The 21157-nt window shown below is 40.8% G+C and overlaps 1 protein-coding gene across 3 annotated transcripts; it reads right to left on the bottom strand.

The window, feature by feature from the left end:
• Positions 1 to 7832: 7832 nt before the first annotated feature.
• SMPDL3A (sphingomyelin phosphodiesterase acid like 3A) lies at positions 7833 to 20624 on the bottom strand. Of its 3 annotated transcripts, none has more exons than XM_032101595.1 (8): positions 20282 to 20624; positions 18557 to 18770; positions 17327 to 17471; positions 14283 to 14379; positions 12850 to 13028; positions 11534 to 11714; positions 9519 to 9643; positions 7833 to 8346 (listed from the first exon to the last, which is right to left on the bottom strand). In XM_032101595.1, exons 1-8 carry the CDS (start codon positions 20370 to 20372, stop codon positions 8035 to 8037), a joined length of 1344 nt encoding a protein of 447 aa, XP_031957486.1. In that variant the 5' UTR covers positions 20373 to 20624; the 3' UTR covers positions 7833 to 8034. The 3 variants fall into 3 exon arrangements, with proteins under 3 accessions (XP_031957486.1, XP_031957488.1, XP_031957487.1); XM_032101597.1 differs by lacking the exon at positions 20282 to 20624 and adding an exon at positions 20009 to 20171; XM_032101596.1 differs by lacking the exon at positions 20282 to 20624 and adding an exon at positions 19131 to 19167.
• Positions 20625 to 21157: the final 533 nt, after the last annotated feature.

The following is a 21157-nucleotide window of genomic DNA, read 5'->3' as shown; positions in this document are numbered from 1 at the left end:
CCGCCTACACACACAGTGTTAGAAAACGTATCACTTGAAAAAAATTCTAACAAAAGGGGTATCAGAGACAGAGCCCAAAAACCCCCAAACCTATTGTGAGGTTTTATTTAGCAGCAGTGTGATAACAGTTGTGCAACTGCAGCTGAAGCAAGAGATTTTCACCTCCCCTGGTCATGATATGACTTACCCCAGCTTAGAGGAGAAGGGGCAGGTCTCTCTCAAATGGCCTTAGCTCTCCTTCGGGAGGGAAAGCAAAGCAGAGAGACCCTGAATGCAGCTGGGGGCCTCAAAAGGGAATCGATGTACATGCAAGGAAATGGCACACCATGAGGCCCTGACTGTTAATACTATCTTTGTCCCGTGAAGAGAAGTGGCAGCAAAACATGGCCTGGTGAAAAGACGTGAAGACAACACTAGGGCAGATATGCAAATTTCTGTGGGAAAACATCCCATCGGAGGCATTGAGAAGAACTGACATGTTTTCACATAAATCATTAGGCAAGACAGGACCCTATTTTTCATCCAAAAGGCACTCCAGAAGCTGAGGGCCACCCCTCTTCCATGCACAAACAACCGCTTCTGCCTCTATCCAGTGGCTCACACAGCAATTGCCTTTCTGTATAAGTATATGAAAGTAGCAAATACGATAAGGGTTGTAAGGAGTTTATTGTTTGTGTATGCACAGTAAATACTGACAACTGGGATACAGGAAGAAACACATTCAGATTTCCCAATTGCTGATTTTCTGGATTCTAAGTTTCCAAAGTCATTCAAGGCACTATGACACTGTTTGTGTCAGTGCAGCAAATATATTCAATACAAACTCCACCAGGATGGATTTCTGCTGCAGCTGTAAGGTCTTATGGACTAAGTTAGCAAGTAAATGCAGCGGGTGAGTGAGTGGGAATTTTTTGACTGTTTCAATGGATCAAACCTTAATTGTGGGCATATTCTGAATGCTGGACTCTACTGAAAGAGCTTAAACTGGTACTATGCAAGAAAACTAACAGGCAATAGCTGACATTTAGCAAATAAATAAAAGAGGAAATATGACTGGGTGACAGAGAAGGTTGCCAAGCTGTGGATGTCCCATCTCTGCAAGTGTTCAAGGCCAGGTTGGATGGGGTTTTGAGCCACCTGGTCTAGTAGAAGGTGTTCATGACCATGGCAGGGGGATTGGAAATAGATGATCTTTAAGCTTCCAGCTAAACCATTCCATGATTCTATGACAGGGAAAAACCTGGGGCCTTAGAGAGGTGACTTTAAAATCCAGAGCAGAGGGACAGGCTTAGGTGAGGGGTGGAGGCCGCCCAGGGAGCTACTGAGGGCATGGAGCTCATGTTCCTGCCATGAGCAGTGGCACCTGCTGAGCAGCGCTGCAGCTCCAACACGCGATGGAGAACTGCTGAACAAATGCCTTCATGAGCCCAGGGAGAGTGTTCTGCTCTGCCCTGCTGCCCCACCAGCCTGCCTCTGACCCACTCCCCCACCAAACTCCCTGCTCCTAATCCTTCCCCTGACCAGACTGAAGGGAAAACTCCCGTTTCCTGCTGACGGGAATCCCTCCATCCATCCCTAGAGTCTCACACGCTACAAGTAACACACTCCACTTCCTCCCATGGGTCACTTTGAGGGGAGTTCTTCACCCATACAACTATTTAGCAACCGTTTTCAGTAGAAAATTCCCAGCATCGCATTGGATGAGACTGTGGGCTGAGGGCAATGCAGTGATTAATGGGTCCTCTGCAGAACAAAACCTCCTCAGCTCTGTCACAAGATAGTTGCTATGGTTTTTTGACATTGCTTAGCAGAAATTTACTTTGGCCAGGGGATTGGAGGAGGGGAAATATAAAAAAATACTATAGAAAAGCCCTCCATTGTACACTGGCAATTATTCTGAGCAAATCCTGTGCCTGTCTAGAATTTCAAGCTCTGTATAAATACTTTCAATTAGATTTAAAAAACAAAACCAGAAACAACAAATGAGACTTTGTAAAGAGCAGACAGCTTGAAACATGTCTTGTTAGCTATCAACAAAGTCTGTTAGAAATGCTGGAAGGTTTCAGCTAGGTTGATGTAAAAACAACATCAAATATCCCCTCCTGTGAGAAGACGAAGTTAAATGTTCTTTGCAGTGACTCAGTTAAGGGTAGGTAAGAATGTACACTTCATTGCAATCAGCTGCAACAACCTCAGAATCTTTTAGCATGATATTTTACCAAGGTCTCAAGTTTCAGCTGTCTCTGTGGCAGATGGCAGCTTTCATAGGTGTAAAATGTTCTAATATATCAGTCAAGTTCTGCCTAAAATGTTCAACAAAATAGGAATATGAAGTTGGCCAGGGAATGTTTTTGAATGTGTTAAAAATGGATGCTTCCCATTTTTTTTAAGCATAAAAAGGCCAGAGCAGCATGCAAGTGTTTTAAGGCACTCTACCCATCTGGAAGAAGAGTCTTTCTGCATATATTTTGAGTGACACAACCACAGGCTTGTATCACCACCCCCACTTGAAAGAAGATCCTGCTAGACTGAATACTGGAGATTTGGGTTTCAAAGCTTATATAAGATCTTAGAGAAACTGCTATTCTTTAGCAGCCTTAGGCATGCCTAAACTGTCTTGTAAACTCCAATCCACAAGATGCAGAGTGCCCCACCTCCTTAGAAACACTGTATTAGGGTGTTCCATCTATAGTCAGCAAACATCAAACTAGAACATCTGGGAGTACAATTCATCTGGGTTCGTACACTTAAGTCTGTTGGTATGTATCTGCGTATCATAAACCAACCTTACGTAGGCAAACATCCAGTGTAACTTGGAAGGGAAAGCAGGAAGCTGTGCTATCATGTCACTCTGGGCTACAAGGGGAATTATTCCAGGAAAAGCAGTATACTGATACAGATACTCTGCTACTGCTACCTGCGTCTGCTTGTTCAGTTCCAGGAAGGACTGCATTATGTCACACAGAAATGCTTTTTAGGTGTATTCAAAAACCCAATCCTGAATCTCAAGTGGAATTATTCATTTCTTTTATTAATTCATCACTTCACTAATTTCAGTGCTCCAAAGTTAGTATTTACCATCTGATTATCTGATCTGCACAAATTATCAAAAAACTTAGACTATTCAGGACTAATAAAGCTGCCGCAGCTTTATCGACATCCATTGGCATGTACTCTGTTGGACAGGCAAGGTGTCAAACATTATAGCATGTGGGAGAAGTTTTGAGAATTGCTTAATAGTTTTGGTGGAAAATGCTGCATCACTACCAGAATTTTTTGCATAAACGTAACAGTCCCAATGAAAATTTTAATTTAGAAAGTTGTTTAGTTCCAGGGTAGAAGGAGAAAGCACAGTCAACACCATGACAATGCACAGCAAATGCTTGAGGGGGAAGGTGACAGGCTCAGGTGCAAATCCCCACTTTGCATTTCTCCCTGCCTAAAACCAGTGTTGGTTTTATTCCAGTGGGGAATACTGAAATCTCAGGATGCTTTCTAGGGTGGGAGAAACTTTTTCTGCCCAGGTCCCCATTTGCAACTTCTCCAGCTCAATTATTCCTGATGTCTGAGTGGTTGCTTTCAAATTCACCAAAGAGTTTATAGGGTATGAGAATGGTGTCCATTTTTCTTACCCAGTGCAAACTGGAAGGCATGATGGGGGAATATTTCAGTAATTAACTGTAGCATATTTGACAGGTAGATTCAGATAAAACTTGAAGACATTTGATACATGCAGATAATAGAAACAATTTTCTAAACAGTCTATAAATACAGCCCTACCACTGAAGGCAACATAAGTTTAATTTGAAAAGCTGCAATTTGGCCACATCTGTAAGCATGTCTATGCTCTTTCCACTCCTTCACTAAGTCTTGGAGGCTGAGGTTGCCACATTTCCAGTAGTTTTCCTTTCAACATTTTTTCAGTTGATTCCCTTGTTGTATTTTCAGTCATCCACCAATTTACTGCATGTTCCATCCTACATGTGACCACTCTCCTGATACCTACTTTGGCAGGAATTCACAGACAGTGATCAGTAGCACAACAGCAGTGTTTAGTACTGTGCCTTCTCTATTCCCACAACCACCAGAAACTAATTTGGCATATATAAGGTACTTTAAATTTTTGGTTATTTTTTCTCTACGTGGTTTTTTTTTTTCAGTTCCTACAGCTGTTATATTCCACACACAGTATGAAAACAACATTCACTTTACACTAGAGTTCTTTACAGACCAGGAAATAACTAAACTGGTGGAACTCCTAGGTAGGATGTTCCTCCAGCAGAACAAGAAAGCTAGGGCTGACAGACGACGAGTTAATTACCTAAAGCAGTATCTTCTTGTTGAAAGCTCTAGTGGTAAGCATACAGAAGCTAGTCTTCAGCTTTTGCAAAACAAGGAAGGAAAGCAATCTTGAAAGGTCCTTTCTTCATTGTCATTGTCATAGCTTCTTTTGACTGGGCATGAGAGGGACTTCCACAAGGTTTATTTTATTCTTAGACCAGTGTGACAACTCACCTTCTTGAGACTGCTTTTTCCATGGAGGGAACTTAGATACAGCATTAAACTAGATACTTATCCTTGGAGATGTTATGTGCTCATCATTTGTCCATTTTACCACAAGAGAATACATGTACTTGGTACTTCTGGTCTTAGACTCATCAATTTTACTAACAATATGTTACTCACATATCCTCCAATCCCATCTCCTCCAGTCACTTCATTTCTTCAGGCTGACAAGTGAAAACAACAGAAGTGATGAGATCACATCCAGACGCTAATGAATGCAATCTAAAGCAATTAACATGTCCATCTGGATGCACCTTCACTTTGGTTTGGATCAGAAGCACACTTTTGAACACAGTTTACTGATCATCCTCACATGGCCTTTATTCATGTTGCAGAGTGCTCTTGGGGAGTGTTTTTTCAGATGTAACTTCAGCTGGCAGCTGCATTTCAAGGGTACCTCTAACATTCTTCAACTGTAACTGAAATGTGCAGCAGTCAGATCAGCTCCTCAGCACCAACACTCCTGTTAAAGAAGGCACTCCTACTAGGCTGCAGTACCTGTTAATGTAGACATAAGCTTCCACAGGATTCGGTTCTTCCCTGGATGGGGGCTGAGACCTGTACCTACTGCGACATGGCCTCTAGAAGCAAGCGACCATTTAATACTCAGAAGAAGTGTGCAACGTGGCAGTACTGCTACAAACAAGTAGCAGTACTTCTTTCGAAAACTGGTTACCGTCAAAAGCTAGGAGTCACATCCTAGAATATTTGAGAGATCCTTGTTTATATACCTCTAGTTCAACTGCAGATAAATTAAAACCCTTTTACTCCACTAGGTGGTGTAATTTGTCTTTCTGTGAAATGTGGCCTGACAAATATCCCCCCTAATTCATTTCAAGACGGGGCCATAAAAATACCACCTGAAAAGTGAAGCGGGAATCTGGTCTACAGCAGTCAGCTACTTTATCAGGTCATGTTTCTTTGGCATTTTCCACGATTCCTTAGAAAAGCCTCTGTCAGCAACAGGATAAATTTCTTGTAGAACATGCCTAGATCCATGAAAGAATAAAGTAGGAAACCAAAACAAAAACATCACGGTCTTGCTCTATTTCCTCTTATACCCAGGCATGGTGCCTAGTTATCTAAGCTATTCATGTGATTTTTCTCATGTATTTTAAACTGCAGCATTTCTAGAAGCTCTCTCCCTGGTTTACATCCGAGTTACAAGATGGTGCAGTCAAACATATTCCTGGATCTTTCTTGTCTAGTTATGCTTGCACTTCCATGGCTATAGTTACATTCAGGAAAAGCAGAGAATGCCAGCCTGCATAACAGGATGTATCTTGGGAGATATATCCTGGCTAAATGTAACCCTGGTGGCTATAACTCTCTGTCTTTAGCAAAAAACACCTTGGTTGGTGCCACTCAACTCTTGGCTTCAATTGAAGTCCACATTAATAAAAAACCACAAAGGTATGCCTGGATCATAGATTGCTATTTAGATATTTGCAAGCATTCATTTGTTCATGTTCATTGAATAACATCTACTGACACAAAGACACCAAAAAAAAAGAAGTAATCTAGTAAGCAAGATGCCCAACATCCCATCAGCAGCATATCTCTCTTCCTAGAATTCTGTAGCTGCTAAATCACCAATCATCATGGTCCAGCTCTCCCTAAAGTTTAGCAATAGAGAAGCCTGTAATCAAAGAATACAAGTAGATAATTTTTATAGCGTTTCCAGGATGTCTTGTAGGTATTAAGCTTAAACGGAAGCCACAGAACCCACAGAAACAAACCAGCATGGTTGAAAGCTCAAGACTGAACTGAACAAAATCCATCTGTCAAATTGGAGGAAGCTCAGCTGTCCTACCAGCTCCAATTGCCCCTATGCTATCCACCCACAGCTCTGCTTGCTTCTCTTGGAAAACTGGTACTGATAACTGTGTTTTGAGAAACACAACCAAGGAACACATCCAACACTCAGGGAATCATGAGCTTTCAGAACAGAAACTTTATGGCACTTCCTCAAAGTCTGTACACTCACAGTCTGTACAGTGCCCACGTTAATTTAGGTTATTTACTTATCCAGATCCATTTGAGGCCAGGCAGAGCAGATAGCTCTAAACAGTTTACATGCTCACCGTATCTTCTCCAAGCACCAAATTTAAGATACAAGACTGCCTGCTGTGCACTGGAGGATTTGTTTCTGAATGCAAATTTAACAAACCAACCACTTCCTCTGTGGATGATTGATGCATGACAAATCTGAGGTATCTGAATTTACAGTTGTGCATGCTACAGACTCAGAAAATTTATCTGAAAATTTTCTGCTATATATTTCAAGCTTGGGTGGAAACAAACCCAGGAAGTTACTCAACTGCTACAGTAAAGGCTTTAATCTCATTATAAAAACCCATCAATTGGATTTGTCTCGTAACCACTTCTATGGCTCCACTTACTCAGGGATAATATAGAGCAGGGTCTGTGTTGTACTTTATTGACCAAAGCTTCCAAAAGTATAGCTCTTTGTGTGGCAGAAAAATGGGTAAAGGTCCTTCTTGGTTATACACACACCAAATAAAGGACCATCTTAATAGCGTCATCTTGTGCACTTATTTAGCCTTAAGAAGAAGAAGCAATCTCTGCAATTGTAAATTTGAACATGTGATAATCTTCACATAAAGTACTAGACTGCTCTGTGAAAAAAGGGAAACCTAAAAAACAGCCTGACAAGTACATGTGTATCTGTGGCACACAGAGAATGTATATGCTATGTCCAATTACTGATGTTGGTGAGTTTAAACCTGATTTATGGTCTGCTGCAAAATCTCATACCAGGACAGTCCTTGATAGCTGTACTAATGTATATAGTTCTATCATAAGAAAAAAAATACTCCATGCTGGGCAAACACACACATTCTGAAAAATTATTAAGCATTTACAGGATCGAGGTTTGTGTTCTGTTAAGTCACTTTTTATGCCATCATTAGAAAATGTCCCTAAGAAGAAGTGAGTTTGAGGGATTAACAAGGAAAACTTGGCACAGGGAGATATCTAATACTGGCATTGCATCAACAACATAACTGCACTCAAGTCTCAGTAAGTGCAGGTTTTGCCTACTTCAGTCTGCAAATTTTGACAGCAGAAGGTTGAAACCTGCCCCCATAAAAATCCCATGCCTGAAATGGTATTGCCTATGGTTAGACACCCTGAGAAACAGGGTTTACAAAGACCTGAGTAAGTAACTTCTATTTGCACACACTGGGACACCTGTTACAGAGGATACAGTTCACTTGAGACAACAGCAAAGTATCTGGCCACTATTACATAGTCAATGAACTTTTATTTAGATGATAAAGGAAAACACATTTGCAAGAAGAAAGATCAAGGGAGTTTTACTGCTCCCCTGAAATGTAGAAAAGTCCCACAGGCTCCCTGTAAGCATGTCAGCACTTGAGTGAGAGAACAAGCAAGTTCTTTAAATCACAGGCTAAAGTCACTATCTGCATTAACTGCACAGAGATTTCATCTCCATGTTGCCTCCTGATTGATGCAATCTCTGTATGAGGAGTAATCTAAATATTGGATTGCACATATTTGGCAGGTCTTGCACCCGTCTTCACAGAGAATAGTTTTGTCATAACTCACAATGTAGTTACTGTAATACTGCTCAAACAGTGTGCTGTGTGGCATAGACAACTGCTTGGCCATTTCATATAGGCTTTCTGGCTTCAAGTCTTCAATGCCATAAGTTTTAGTCAGGATGTATTCTAATTTCCAGTTCGATTCATTTTTCTTGTTGGCATCTCTGAGGTCTAAGTAAAACTGCCAAAGATCCTACAGTTAAAAAAAAAAAAAAGAAAGAAAGAAAAAATTAGGCACCGCTGTATTGCTTTCTTCCCTGCTTCATTAAGTCTCTGGAGTGATATATTGATTAGGAAGCTGTCACTCCTCATTATTCACATGTGAATAGAAGGTCACGTCCCACCCCAAGAGCTGGGCTTACACCCAAAGCTGGTACTTGCAGTGTGGTAATGGTGGGGGGATGGGGAGGAGAAGAAAAAGGAGCCACAAAGGCAGCAGTGGCAGTGTTAGAGGTTTTTCCTGTCCAAACTCCACAACACTCATGACTGCTGTACGAGTGGGGCAAAAGGGTGAGAGCCAGAAGGTTCCTTTCGGCAGACACTACAAGAGGGGCAGAACGGACAGGAAAAGAACAGCCCAGGGAGAAGTTAAGGAAAAGGAGAGATGTCGATGCAGGAGTGAAATCTGCACAAGAAAGGAGCAGCCTGAATTAGCATAGGTCTCCAGAGAGAAATCCCAGTCCCAATAAAACTGCAGGGTGCATTGTCACTGAACTCGGCAGGGTCAAGATTTTATCCTGAATTCCAGAGAGAAAGTCTAAACCATTCACAGCCAGAATAATTACACTGGATTCACTTTATCTCCAAAAATCACAGGAAACTACAAAGTAGAAGCTTTCTACTTTTTATTTTCCTTCTAAATTTATTTTAGATAAATTTCCTATAAAGACTCTATATAGGAAGGTGCATGATTACAAAAGATGTTATACAGTTAAAAGTGCTTACTTTATCAGCTCTTCTACACCTTTTAGAAGCATTTCATGGGCTGCATCCCAAAACTCAGGCTATCATCAGCAAACAACATTGGTATGTAAATAAGACCAGGATTTAGGTGAACCTCTTTAAAACTTGCAGAGCTCCCTGCAAATAGTTTTAGGATTTTGCCCAGAAAAATTCTGACTGTCTTTGCTCCTACATCATAAGAATATTCAATACAGAAGAGAAAGTACTGGGTAGTTCTGCAGGCACAGAAAGACCAACCAAGTTCTCTTTCAGATTTCCTTTCCTTTGCCCAGGAAGAAAAACTAAGAGTAGACACCAAACTTCCATCACCAATGGCCATAATACAAAGGCTGACATCTCGCTGTAGTTTTTTACTGATACTATATTTAAAGTCTTAAACAGTGCTTTAAAATCTTTACTTACCAGCAAGCTATAGTCAAAAAGATCATATTGATACAATCTGACACCAGGGTTATTGGACTCCATTTGCCATACATCCTTCACTGGGGTTACAGCAGGTGCCACAAACAAGGAATTGACTGGATTTTCTGCAGAAAAAGGGAAGTTGAGGAGACAGTTTCATTTTCATCATTTCTTATTCAAATAAATGGTTTTGTAGAGTACCAACACAGCAAAAACAAGAGTGACTGGCTTAAAGACATCAGCAATTTTTTCACCTGATTTAGCTATATCACTGTGAACTGCCATACTTCCAATGGATAGACCAAAACCCGTGTGAAATACCACAGACCCCCCTCCAGGGTGTACCAGTTAAGCCTGTCTATACTGGAGGCTTCCCCACCAATTCACGTACCTGTGCAAAATTGCAAAATGGTCTTGCCTATATGTAAATTCTCTGTATTTTGTATATTTCTACTAAAGAAATATTCAAAACCTTTAGCTGCTGTTTCCATACTGTATTTTACAAATTGCTTTATGTATTTATCATACTATTAAAAACACCAGGGTCTGTTTCATCACCTGACCCTGACTAGCCCAACACCTACTGTGTGAACACCGACCTTTACAGCAACAGAAACATGAGGATGTACGTGGGTTTTATTGAGACAGAATATGCAGGTGGGTACATTGAGAAGCTCTCTGTAGAACAAGAAGCCCTAACTATTCCCATCTCTGACAGCATCACAGCAGTGAAATCACAAGATCAGCCTCCACATATAGGCAGAAGTTTAGAAAGTTTGGAAATCAGTAGATTCTTCTGGAGAAGATACAACTGAGCTCTATTTTAGTACACTGATGTTGGCTGCAATGTTGCATTTATCTTGAATTCTCTGGAATTTTGTCAAAAGGAAAATGTCATTAATAGAAGACAGTCTAAAACTGTACAGACAAACACAATGTGTATTTGATTACCATTTAGATTTTGTCAAAAGATGCAAAATTACTAAAATAATTTGGAAGTGGTTACTTGCACATGCAAACTTTAATGACAAACACCAAGATCAATCTATCCTCAGTGAAATTTGCTGCAGAGATGATGATTTCATGAACAAATAGGACAGTGTAAAAAAATATAGGTGTAAGACTGCATTGAGCATCATTAAAAAATAAATAAATAAAGAAGCCAGTTCTTTCAGTGGGGTGGATTCTTTTTTACTGGAGATTAACACCATGGAAAAGGGTAAAAATTCGGAATAGTATTACCTAGTCAGTATTTTGGGCATTGCTCATATCAGTTTATATAAAATATAGATGAAGAGCCAATTAACATTTGGGTATTTCACATAAAGCAAAGCAATGAACCTCTTACTGTTCTATGGTGCAGACAAAACTTGTTAGAGTTCTTCTGTTAGAGATGTTAGAGTGCTCCATATGGCCATGCCCATGCTTAGAACTAAGGGATTTCAAAGCAATAAACAAAAATTTCAACGTGGGTGATTTTCTTGAAGGGAAATTAGCTGATCTAAGAGATGCAACAGGCAGAGACTTTCTTTCCCCTGGCTCCTGCTTACCCTTATCTTAATTAACTTTGAAGCAGCAGGGAACTCAGCAGAGAGGCACGGTAATGATGCAGGAAACACAAGAATATAGAGCATGTCTAGCTGGCCTGAGAACATTCCCTTTGACACATTACACAATAGAAACTGGCTAGTATAATTTGCCCATGTCACTGAGAGAGCAGAGAGGAAAGACTAAAAATTCTTGTCTAGGCATAAGCATTCATTAAAAAAAAAAAATAGGAAGCTTGGGGAATCTCTTCTGACTTCAACAAAAAAAAGACAGTCACCCTTGCGAGGTTCTCTTTGGAAATAAAATTGGAGTGTGTGAAACTCGAATTCTTGCAGATAAATAGCAGTAGCTCCCAATTTCCTTTTTCAGTTATAAATAACACAGGCTGACTAGTAAGAACATGCAAGAAAGTATTAATTTGCTTTTAATCAGGAAGAGAAAGTTCAGGTGTCAACAAGCATCATTACCTTCTTCATCCAGGAGGACCATGATACTATCTCTATGTGTATGTCCAAAAAACTGGCCCGCAATAACACTACTGTATTTGCGAAAAATCTTTACCAGTCTCTCATTGTAATACTCCCTGATAGCTGTAGTATTCCTTGCATATGGCAAGTATCCTACTGGGACATGACCTATTATATACACCTAAGGAATTAAATACAGAAACCACAATTAGCACCTTCATTTGGAACTTAATGTCTTAGCTGTAACCTAGAAGTGATTACCACAGTTTCATAACAATGCTGTCTTAGAAATGGCATTCTAAAAGCTGTAAATCATGACAGTTTTTTATATAAAATCCCAAAAGTAAGATGGCTTAAGTTCATACTATTTAGTTTAGTATATTACTGAGGAGAAAAAAAAGTTCCAATAAATCTGTGCATGATTTTAGGCCAAAGAAAATGTTACCAATTACTTCAAATGAAAAAAAAAGTTACTAGGGCAAGGCTTATAACTGGGCATCTCAAGGGGATAGAAGAAAAAAAATTGTCTGAGTATTACAGAGCCTGCACCAGAGAGTCAGAGTCACCAGAAACCTGGAAAACTGGTTAAAACCCCTGTCTGAGGTAGAGACTCAGTGCCAACTGCACATACCAACTAACATGCTGCAGGGTTTCCTGAGAAAGGGAAATCTCTCCTTTCTCCTGACTGTAATATCATATTCTAAAATCGCAACACTGTAGCAAAATGTATACATGTTTCAAATGAAACACTTCTGCTCAGATGATGATCCAATCCCCACACCAACCAATTAATCAATCAATCAGGAGCCAACAACTTTAACCTTCACTTAAAAATCTGCATATTAAAAGACAAGTTATTATTACACTCAAATCATAGCAATTACTGCAGCTTGGCTAAGTTTTGTGGCTGATAAACTCCTAATTTCTATTTCTGATACTTTTAATTGCATTACAATGCAAATGAAATATGCTAGCTTTTGTCTTAGGCCAAGAGTGTATGTTTTAAAATTAAAGGCTATGCATAAAAAGGTCAGAAACTGACTTCTACAGTATTTTACATAGCAAGAAAGAAAAGGTATTTTACTGTCTAATTTGGGAAACTTCATTCAGCTAGTTTATTAGTTGTTGCAGTATTATGTGCATATTAAAGAAAGAATTATTAAAAAATAAAATTTTGATTTTTTAGTATCTTTGGCAGCGTTATTATTCTTCTAGAACCATGTTTATACTTTCATTATCTCTACTTCTTCCTTCTTTTTTTTTTTTTTTTTCCAAAATTGAAACAAATAATGATAGGTTCTGTTCCTGATCCCTACCTTTTCGTTCTTTTGTGAAGAGGTTTCAAGTATTCCCTCCAGCCAGGCAAACTGGTTGGCTGGGTCAGTAATATTCACAGTTACCTTGTTGGGGCTGTAATATAAATTTGTGTTGAGACTGATTATCCTGAGTGGTTGATAGCTATTACTGGATTCAAACAGCTGTGTGTAGAAGCCACCTGTGAAAATAAGACCAACATCATATGACAAATTAAAGGCTTCAAAGCACAACTTTACAATCAAAGTACACCACTAACAAAATACCCAACCTTACTCTTTCTAATAGAATATTGTGCTTATTCAAGCCACACAGTCACCTTACCACAATATAACATGTTAACAAAGTTTTCAGCCACATTTTACTAGAAGTTGACACTGAATTATTTATTAATTCTTGCCTGTATTATCTTTGTATTTATTTGGCAGTATTTAGATGCAATTATCCAACTGACGTGCAAGAAGTGCCCTGTAATATTTCTTCCACATTGACAGATACAGTACTTGTTAAAGGTCCATACTTCTTAAAATACAGCAAAAATACAGGCTCCTTCAGGAAGAACTGTTTGAGTTAAGTAGCCTTGTACCTTGAAAGTCATTTAACTTCAGACTCATCACATGATGAAAAGTAAGGATCACATTTTTCAATCCTTGCTCCCAAAATTCTCCATGGCATGCTGAGCTTCTTCAATAGGTATAACTTCATAGTTCATGGACTTCAGTGGAGCCACAGCAACAGAAGTATAACAATATAATTTAACTTAAGGTCAGCCTCTTTGAGTTTTATTATCCTTATTCAAGTTTCTACTTCCACTCTTACCCAGATTTGCTCTCGTTCAGGACACAAAAAATACAAATTAAACTTCAAAATCCCTAATGTTTGAGTGGATTAGAAATTGGGTTGAATTTTTTGGTCCTTTGCTAAAAAGAACAATTCTAATTACGATATCAATATTCTGCCAGTTCAGTAAGTTGGACACAAATATTAACAGTATAATCACCACAACTGTGTGCTATCATAACCTGAATAAAAATGCACCTATTCAATATGCTCTGAAATACATGCACCATTAAAACAGAAACAACATTTTAACAGTTTTTTACCATCAAAATATAGTTTTTGTGTGCATCATATGCCCTCATCTAAAAAGTATGATGAGGTCTCGAAAGCAGAAAGATGTACATGCATTGGTACAAAGTCGATAATACTATACATCTTATAGGAAGTGATAAATATTGCATCAGAAAGTAATAAATGTATTCTGAATATAGGCATTGACATTCAAAAAGATAAGTAACTTCTTCCAGGAGAAGCCTTACAGATAATCCATTGTTCTGATTCATCCTATGAGACTTAGTTAAACAAACAGGACAAATCCACAGAAACATTAATTCTCTAAGCCCCAGCTTCACAATATATTACTGCCATACTTTACCTTTTCTGAAGGTATTGATTGCTTCATCACTTAGCCAAGGTTTCCAGAAATCTGCTACAGCATTGTAAACTTCACTGGTAGTTACAGGAAGCTGGTCCTGTGAGAGAGGAGAACCTGCCTAAGTCAGTATTCAGACACACAGACAAAAAACTCAACAAATTATCCTGCCTGACCTCTTGCATAACATGTAAGTGTATCTAGTCATCACCAGGAGGAATTCAAGAGAGGGAAAAAAACAACTTTCGAATATCCAGTATTGCTGATCAGGAACAAATGCCTAAACTTAGTCAGAACTGATTGCATGGCCTTGTTAATGCATTATTAAACTAATGCCAGAAATATGTCAAGCCTTAGGAATACAGCAGACTGGAAAACAATACATTCTGCAAAATTAGTAAATATACCAACTGGCAAGTGAAAATCTAAAAATAAAGTCTTTTGATGAAAAGCTTGAATATAAGTTTCTTTTTCAAGCAACTTGAGTTTCATAGCAGCTCCCCAAAACTCCACTACAGCCCTCAGAAGCATTCCGGTGAAATTCACATATGTTTCCATGATGTCCTGTTGTTCTTGTAAGAAAGCATTTTAAAATGCACAAGAAAAAGTTTTGTCAATGTTTCCTCCCACTGGCTCTAATTTGGACTGTAGTACTCTTCAGTCTGAGCCACAGCATAAGACCCATGCTCTGATCTAACTCTGACAGGAAGATACCAGCCTGTCCTTGCCTTTCCTAAAATATCTGCTTGGAGTCTTGGTGCTAGAAGGAAAAAACAGGGGTTGAAAAAATTGTGCATGCTTTCTTAAACATAAAATTTGACCTTTCTAAGATCTTTGAAACTAAACCTACATGATTAGAGGTTTAGGCAGTAAGTCTCTGTCTAGGAGCAGAGCAATCAGACGCCTGTTGAGACATTTGCTGATTGCAGGGCACTGACATGAGTTATTAGGACAGCTTTGAGCCAGAGCTAACAGCCACTAACAGACACAGCAAAAACCTGATCTCAGATAAGAGACCATGTTACGGACTGAAAGTGCTTTGGACCCAGGCAAGTCAGTGTTCTCTGAACTGCTAGAAGCAGTTTGGGGATTTGTTTCAAGCAGGAGCAAGGGTGTGAAACAAGTGAGACTATGCAGAAAGGCCGAGGTGAATATAGGATCTGAAAGGTATCCCAACGGTTGATTAACCTGAGTAGTATTTTTAACATGTTCTGCAAGAAAAATCACCCAGGACTGTTCAGTTGTTAAGATGGATAGCTCAGAACACAAGAGAGCAATAAAATTCTTTGGTGCATGGTGAGTGCACAGCTTTCACACTTGCTTAGGAACAGCCTATAGTGTGTGGCTTGCTCCATATCACTTCCAGTCTACAGGACATTTGCCAAGCCTATCCATATGAAAAAAGAAATGCCATAAAGAGCAAAAAACAAACATAAAAAAATTGAACAAGTTGAAATGACCCCATAGTGGGGATTGTCCAATCCCATGTCTTTTTCAAACACTAACTGAAAAGCATGCCAGTTCTGTACACTGGGGAAGCATGCCATTTCAAAGTATCACAGAAACACTCCTCAGTGGCTTTGTGCAGGGAGAACTAACAACAGTAACCAGTTATTCCAATCACCAGCTTGTTTCAATTTTCTATTTGCTGCCCATCTGCCCTTCTTGAGACTCTTTTTTTCTATCTTCAGATTTAATTTCACAAACAAAATTCATATTTGTTGAAAAAGTTCCCTACATTCTTTGTTTACAAGGTATTTGTAGGGTTTTTTTTCCTCTATCAAAGGAGATTGCTGAATGACAACAATTCTCTGCTAAGACATTTTTAAAAACGAAACAAAGTGAACACAAAACACTGCATGACACTTCAGTTAAGGTGTTACTTACCAAAATACTTTACCTCTGGTTTTTAGTGAATCAATCTGTCCCCGTGTCAGTGCATATGAAAAGCCAAAGCTGTACGACCACAGAACACAAAAGACTGAAGGCACAGTTCGGTACGTGCACTTACACTTCCAATACATGTCTAGCTGTTACTTTGTCTCTCACACTTCCTTTGCCTCATCTCTCAGCACCTCTGCTATGCCCCGATTTGGAAACCACTAACTCCAGCAATGACATGGGCAATCACACAATCATCTACTGCACCAACTTACACCCTAACAGGCCTAATAAATAAATACCACAGAAAGCTTGAATACAAACCCTGAGGATGTGAAGGGGTGTTACTAAATTCCCATGAGGAATTTCAAACAACATACTTTAGTTGACCTGCTTCACATCCCTTCCGATGCCCTCACATCCAATGACAGCATTTGCTTCTGATCCAGTGTGCTGCCAGATCGACCCACAGCACACTTTAAAGCACAAATGAAGCAACTGTTTACTTTTGAGTATGCCAAGAACAATATTCAGCACAGTCCAAGTGAAAAAGCACCATCCTCAGCTGCACATAACTAGTGAATCATCAATGTGATTATTTCTAAATGTCCAATAAGGAAAGAAAAGTAGACATATTTTTAATAGTAGTGGCAAAACTCTGTGAACTTTACAAAAATTCTACCATTACTTTAGTTAAAAAAAAAAAATCCAGTGATGCCAGCTGACAGATTTCCAGTAGGGCTTTCAGGAGGCCTTGAAACTTACTGCAGACTCACAGGTCCATTAAGGATGTCACTTCAGCTAGATTAATTTGCTGTATACACACGCATGACATACACAGTAAGGAAAAGTATGTGTGTATTAACTACGTTAGCACGTGGTGGTTCTAAGCCATGAGGAATGATTAGAAATAAATTTGTGTGACCTCAGGCCATGTACAGATTCTACCTGGCAACAACATTTCCTTAGGTAAGAGCACAGAGAGTGATGTAGTTTCTGTCCTAGCGTGGAAATATTTATAATATTAAATGCTAGCTGAAGAACTGTGGAATTCTTTTTCCTGAATAACAGTTACACAGAATTAACTCTTATTTTTCAGACCTGCCTTCTCAGGAGTTAACAACACACCTAATATGATGTATGAACAAATTTCTAACTTGTTTTACCTGTGGCCAGTAGTCATGATTGCCTAAGGCTGGGAAAACCTGAAGATCTGGAAAGAAATTACGAATTGTAGAACTCAGATTACCAATGATGCTAATGACCAACTTCGTGGAGAGCTCTTTTACAGGAACATGAGGAGGGCTATCTCTGAAAAAGGAAAAGGCTTGATTAACAAAGGTTTGTTAGCAAAATAAGGAAGGCAAAAAAGTCTGCAAACACACCTACATTCTAGCATGTAACACTACTATACACTTTATTAAAGTCACAGAATGAAAGGCTCTCTGCAAAGGCTTTTGTTTAAAAAATCCCAAACAAGTAGACTTGTTTAGACAATGTCTATCCTATGATTCATATTTATCATAATGAAGATTTCTCAGAAATCAAAGTTATCATTTTGAGCTACTGTGCAGTTTGCATTATATATCTTTCATCACCTGCACAACATTGCAAGTTTCTTTTTTCCTTTTTAACATCCTGTTGAAAAGTAAGTGCAATGAGGTAAGTTAAATAAATTCATCACTTGTCTTCATATATTAGTATTTGCTTTCCCAGCAAAATTATGTGATATAGCATAAACAAACTAGTTCTCACACTCAAAAATACTAATCTCTTTGATAAATTATCCATCAATGTATGCCATAAAAAATTGTGTGATGGTAGAATTGAGAGTTCTGCTATGGCAGAAGGGTAAATCAATGCTCTCTTTTATGAATACCTAGAAAGTAACAATGCCTTAATAGCATAGGACTATCAGGTTGCTCATATGCCCCCCTTTCACACTTCTTTGTCTAGTCCCTCTCCTAGGGCACACAAAGCCTCACAGGTAACATCTCTGTGAGAGAGTATTATTAAGCCCACTTTATAGTACTGAAGACTGGAACAGGAAAGGTAAATGCTTTTACTCAACAGAGGCCTGCAATGAGTCAGTTATTGCCCTGACTTTTCTTTTTCCACTTCCCATCCTCCCTGCACCATTTCCATTAACTCACACTAATTCAGCCATATGCTAAACATCTCAATGAACACTCCAACAGCTATTTCAGAGATCAAAGTCTGTTCCTGAGGCCTTATATTCTCAGTCAGTCTTCCACTTAGTAGCCATTTGGACAACTGAAGGGACAACTAGCATTTGTGAGATACTGAACTCAAATCTGTTGGTGCAAATACAAACGTGTGAGTTGCCACACTATCTGGCTAACCAGCTTTAACTGCAGAGTGACTTGAACACTTACCCTGTCCAAATCATGAATGAAACCTGTTCTTTTGAATCCTTCATGAATGCAAATGCTGACAAAATAAGTTGATAAGGAGAATCACACAAAAAGTCTCCAAAAGGGCCTGGGTTGGAGGCATTGACTCCTTTGGATGAAGAACAAACTTTGGTGTGATCAGGAGTAATGTGGTAAGTCGGATCTAAATGTAGATCAGATACATGCCAGAATTGCCCTGTTTTCAGAAAACAAAGATTAAAGAAAATGCATTATTTGCTTTTGAACTGGATATACAGGGGTAATGCCAAGTTTAGTCCAGTTTATCTACTGCTACTCCTCTTTAAAGTCTTGAAAAGGAGAATAAATTTAACGAATTGTTGATTAGCCTGTCTGATAAGTGTGCACAAGTTCTTCCTGAGAGTCTTTTGTGAAGACTGCTTAGAAAAACTGAAAACAGAAGCAGAGGTAGGAGTTTATGCTATTCACCAAAAATGAAATGGAGATTGGCAGGAAGTGAAAAATCATCTCATTTTCATTAATAACAATCTGGAAACTGGAGAGTAAAGGAGGAAATAGAAGGACTTCTCCACTCCACTTGAAAAGAGAGGGAGCTGCATTTTAATTATCTTTCCAGACCTTCCCTGGCTGGGAGCTACTATAAAAGATCACAGTCTAGAAAGAAAGGCAAGAAACAGCATGTGTGCAAAGAGACTGGGTTTCTCACCATAGAGCAGTGTGTCAGCCGTACCTACTCACTACTTTCCAGGCTGACATGCTGTCAGCCACTGCTACATATCACTGCATGGATAAAGGAGCTGAGAAGTATAGGAATATACAAATAAGATGAACGAAGTCTGTCTTAAAGCTACCAGACTTCAAGGTTCATGTAAAATAAGAGAAATTTCTTTCTGTCCGTTTCAAAACACTTGGTAAAGGCACACATGTATCTGGGGCAGTGGTTGTGAAATAGGGACAGATATAAATTTGGCATTTCCCAAGGTCACGTGCTCACGGTGGCTGAGGAGGCGCCACACGACTGTTACCCATGGAGTTTTATTTCAGGAATCAAAGACCAGAGGTGATCTTCAAAATCTGTAAAACTGTGACACCTATGTCTCCAACAGGAGACAAGAGAAACGCCGGGACATTGCTGCGTGCTTGGTCCGAGGCAAGTGTGAGCAACATGGAATGAGAATTCCGTGGGAAACCATTTCGGAGCACTCACCTGCACGCACGGCCCGAGCGGGGATCGCGCCAGGCAGAGCGTGTATGTTTGCTGCCAGCAGAGCCCAGCATAGCATAGCCCAGCCCAGCCCAGCCCAGCCCAGCCCAGCACAGCACAGCCCCCAAACGCGGTGTTTGCAGTGCGTGCCCCGGGACACTGCGGCAGAGGCAGGGCGGGGCTCACCTCACCTCACCTCACCCGCCGGCCTGCCCGGACAACTAAATATAAACCCCGAGTAACCCCTGTACCTGAAAAGAGATGTGTTGACTGATCTAGCAGTCACGGGAGGCTGAGCCAGTTGGGACAGGGAATACTACGGCAGCAGCTTATGTGCGGGCAGCAGAGCCAGGAGGAGGGCAGGGGGCTGCAAGCGGGGACCGCGCAGCCCGTGCCCCCGGCGCCGCCGGCATGGCCGCGGCCCCCGCCCGGGCCTCCCTCGCCGGGCCGCCCCTCACCTCCTCCCCCCGCCCCCCACGGGCGGCCCCGGCCGGGCCCCTCAGCCGCTGACCCGGCCGACTCACCCACGGCGGAGCGGGGCCGCTGCGGGCCGGCTGGCGCCGCCTCCAGCGCAGAGCAGAGCAGCGCCAGCCCGAGCGCCACCCGCACCTCCATGTCGGCCGTGCGGGAGCGCCCGGCCCGCCGACGGCTCTACTCGTGTGACCGCCCCGGCGTCCGGGAAAGAGGCGAGCCCCGGACGGCTTGTGCAAGCCCTTGCCCTCCTCGGCGCTGCCGGAAACCACCGCGCCCCGCCCGCACCGCTCGGGGTGAGAAGCCGCCCCAGGCCGTGGCCCGCTGTCGGACGGCGGCTCGGGCTGTCGCCTCAGCCCGCCGTGCCCGGCGTGACCTTCAGGAGGTGCCACCCCCGGGTCAGCGCTAAGGGGCTCGCAGGAGCCAAGCCTGGCCGCGGGCAGGGCTGAACTCGGGGCACTGGGTGATGTGAGGCGGCCTGAAGGAAGGCTGTGGCCGACACCCCATACCAGCCTCAGGCATCTCTTGGAAGGAAGGTTTCTCGTGGCATACATGTAAAAATGGATCCTGGTTACTTATAAAGCTTTCAAAAAAACCCAAAAACAAACAAAACAACAACAAAACAAACAAACAAACACTTCCACCAAACAAAAAAAAAACCCAACTTGATAAAATATACTATTAAGTGCACCTTTAATATAGCTTCAGGGGAGCAATGAGGTATGTTGTAAATACAAGTCTCCACTGCCAAGGCTTTCAGAACTGCTGTTTATTGAAGTCAAAGTAGTTCCATATAGAGGAAGCGTACTTGGTGTCAGTTTTAGGAGAAGATCACAATAATAATGTCATGGATCCTGTGGCTACCCTGGAATGTCCCACTGTTCACTGTGCTGTTCCTTTCAGATCTGCATTCCAGGGCTCTGCAAAGC

This window comes from Corvus moneduloides, chromosome 3, assembly GCF_009650955.1.
Source record: "Corvus moneduloides isolate bCorMon1 chromosome 3, bCorMon1.pri, whole genome shotgun sequence".
Lineage (NCBI taxonomy): Eukaryota > Metazoa > Chordata > Aves > Passeriformes > Corvidae > Corvus > Corvus moneduloides.
Note: the sequence above shows the minus strand (reverse complement) of the source record. Positions and strands in the feature narration are given on the sequence as shown.

Bases quoted from the DNA above. Each gene is read 5' to 3' on its own strand.
- SMPDL3A (XM_032101595.1), bottom strand. From the start codon at position 20,372: ATGGAGGTGCGGGTGGCGCTCGGGCTGGCGCTGCTCTGCTCTGCGCTG. The intron at 13,029-14,282 runs GTAAAGTATGGC...TTATTTTCACAG, and splicing joins AATCAATACCTTCAGAAAAG to GTGGCTTCTACACACAGCTG. The intron at 9,644-11,533 runs GTAATGATGCTT...CTTTTTCTGCAG, and splicing joins GGTCCTCCTGGATGAAGAAG to AAAATCCAGTCAATTCCTTG.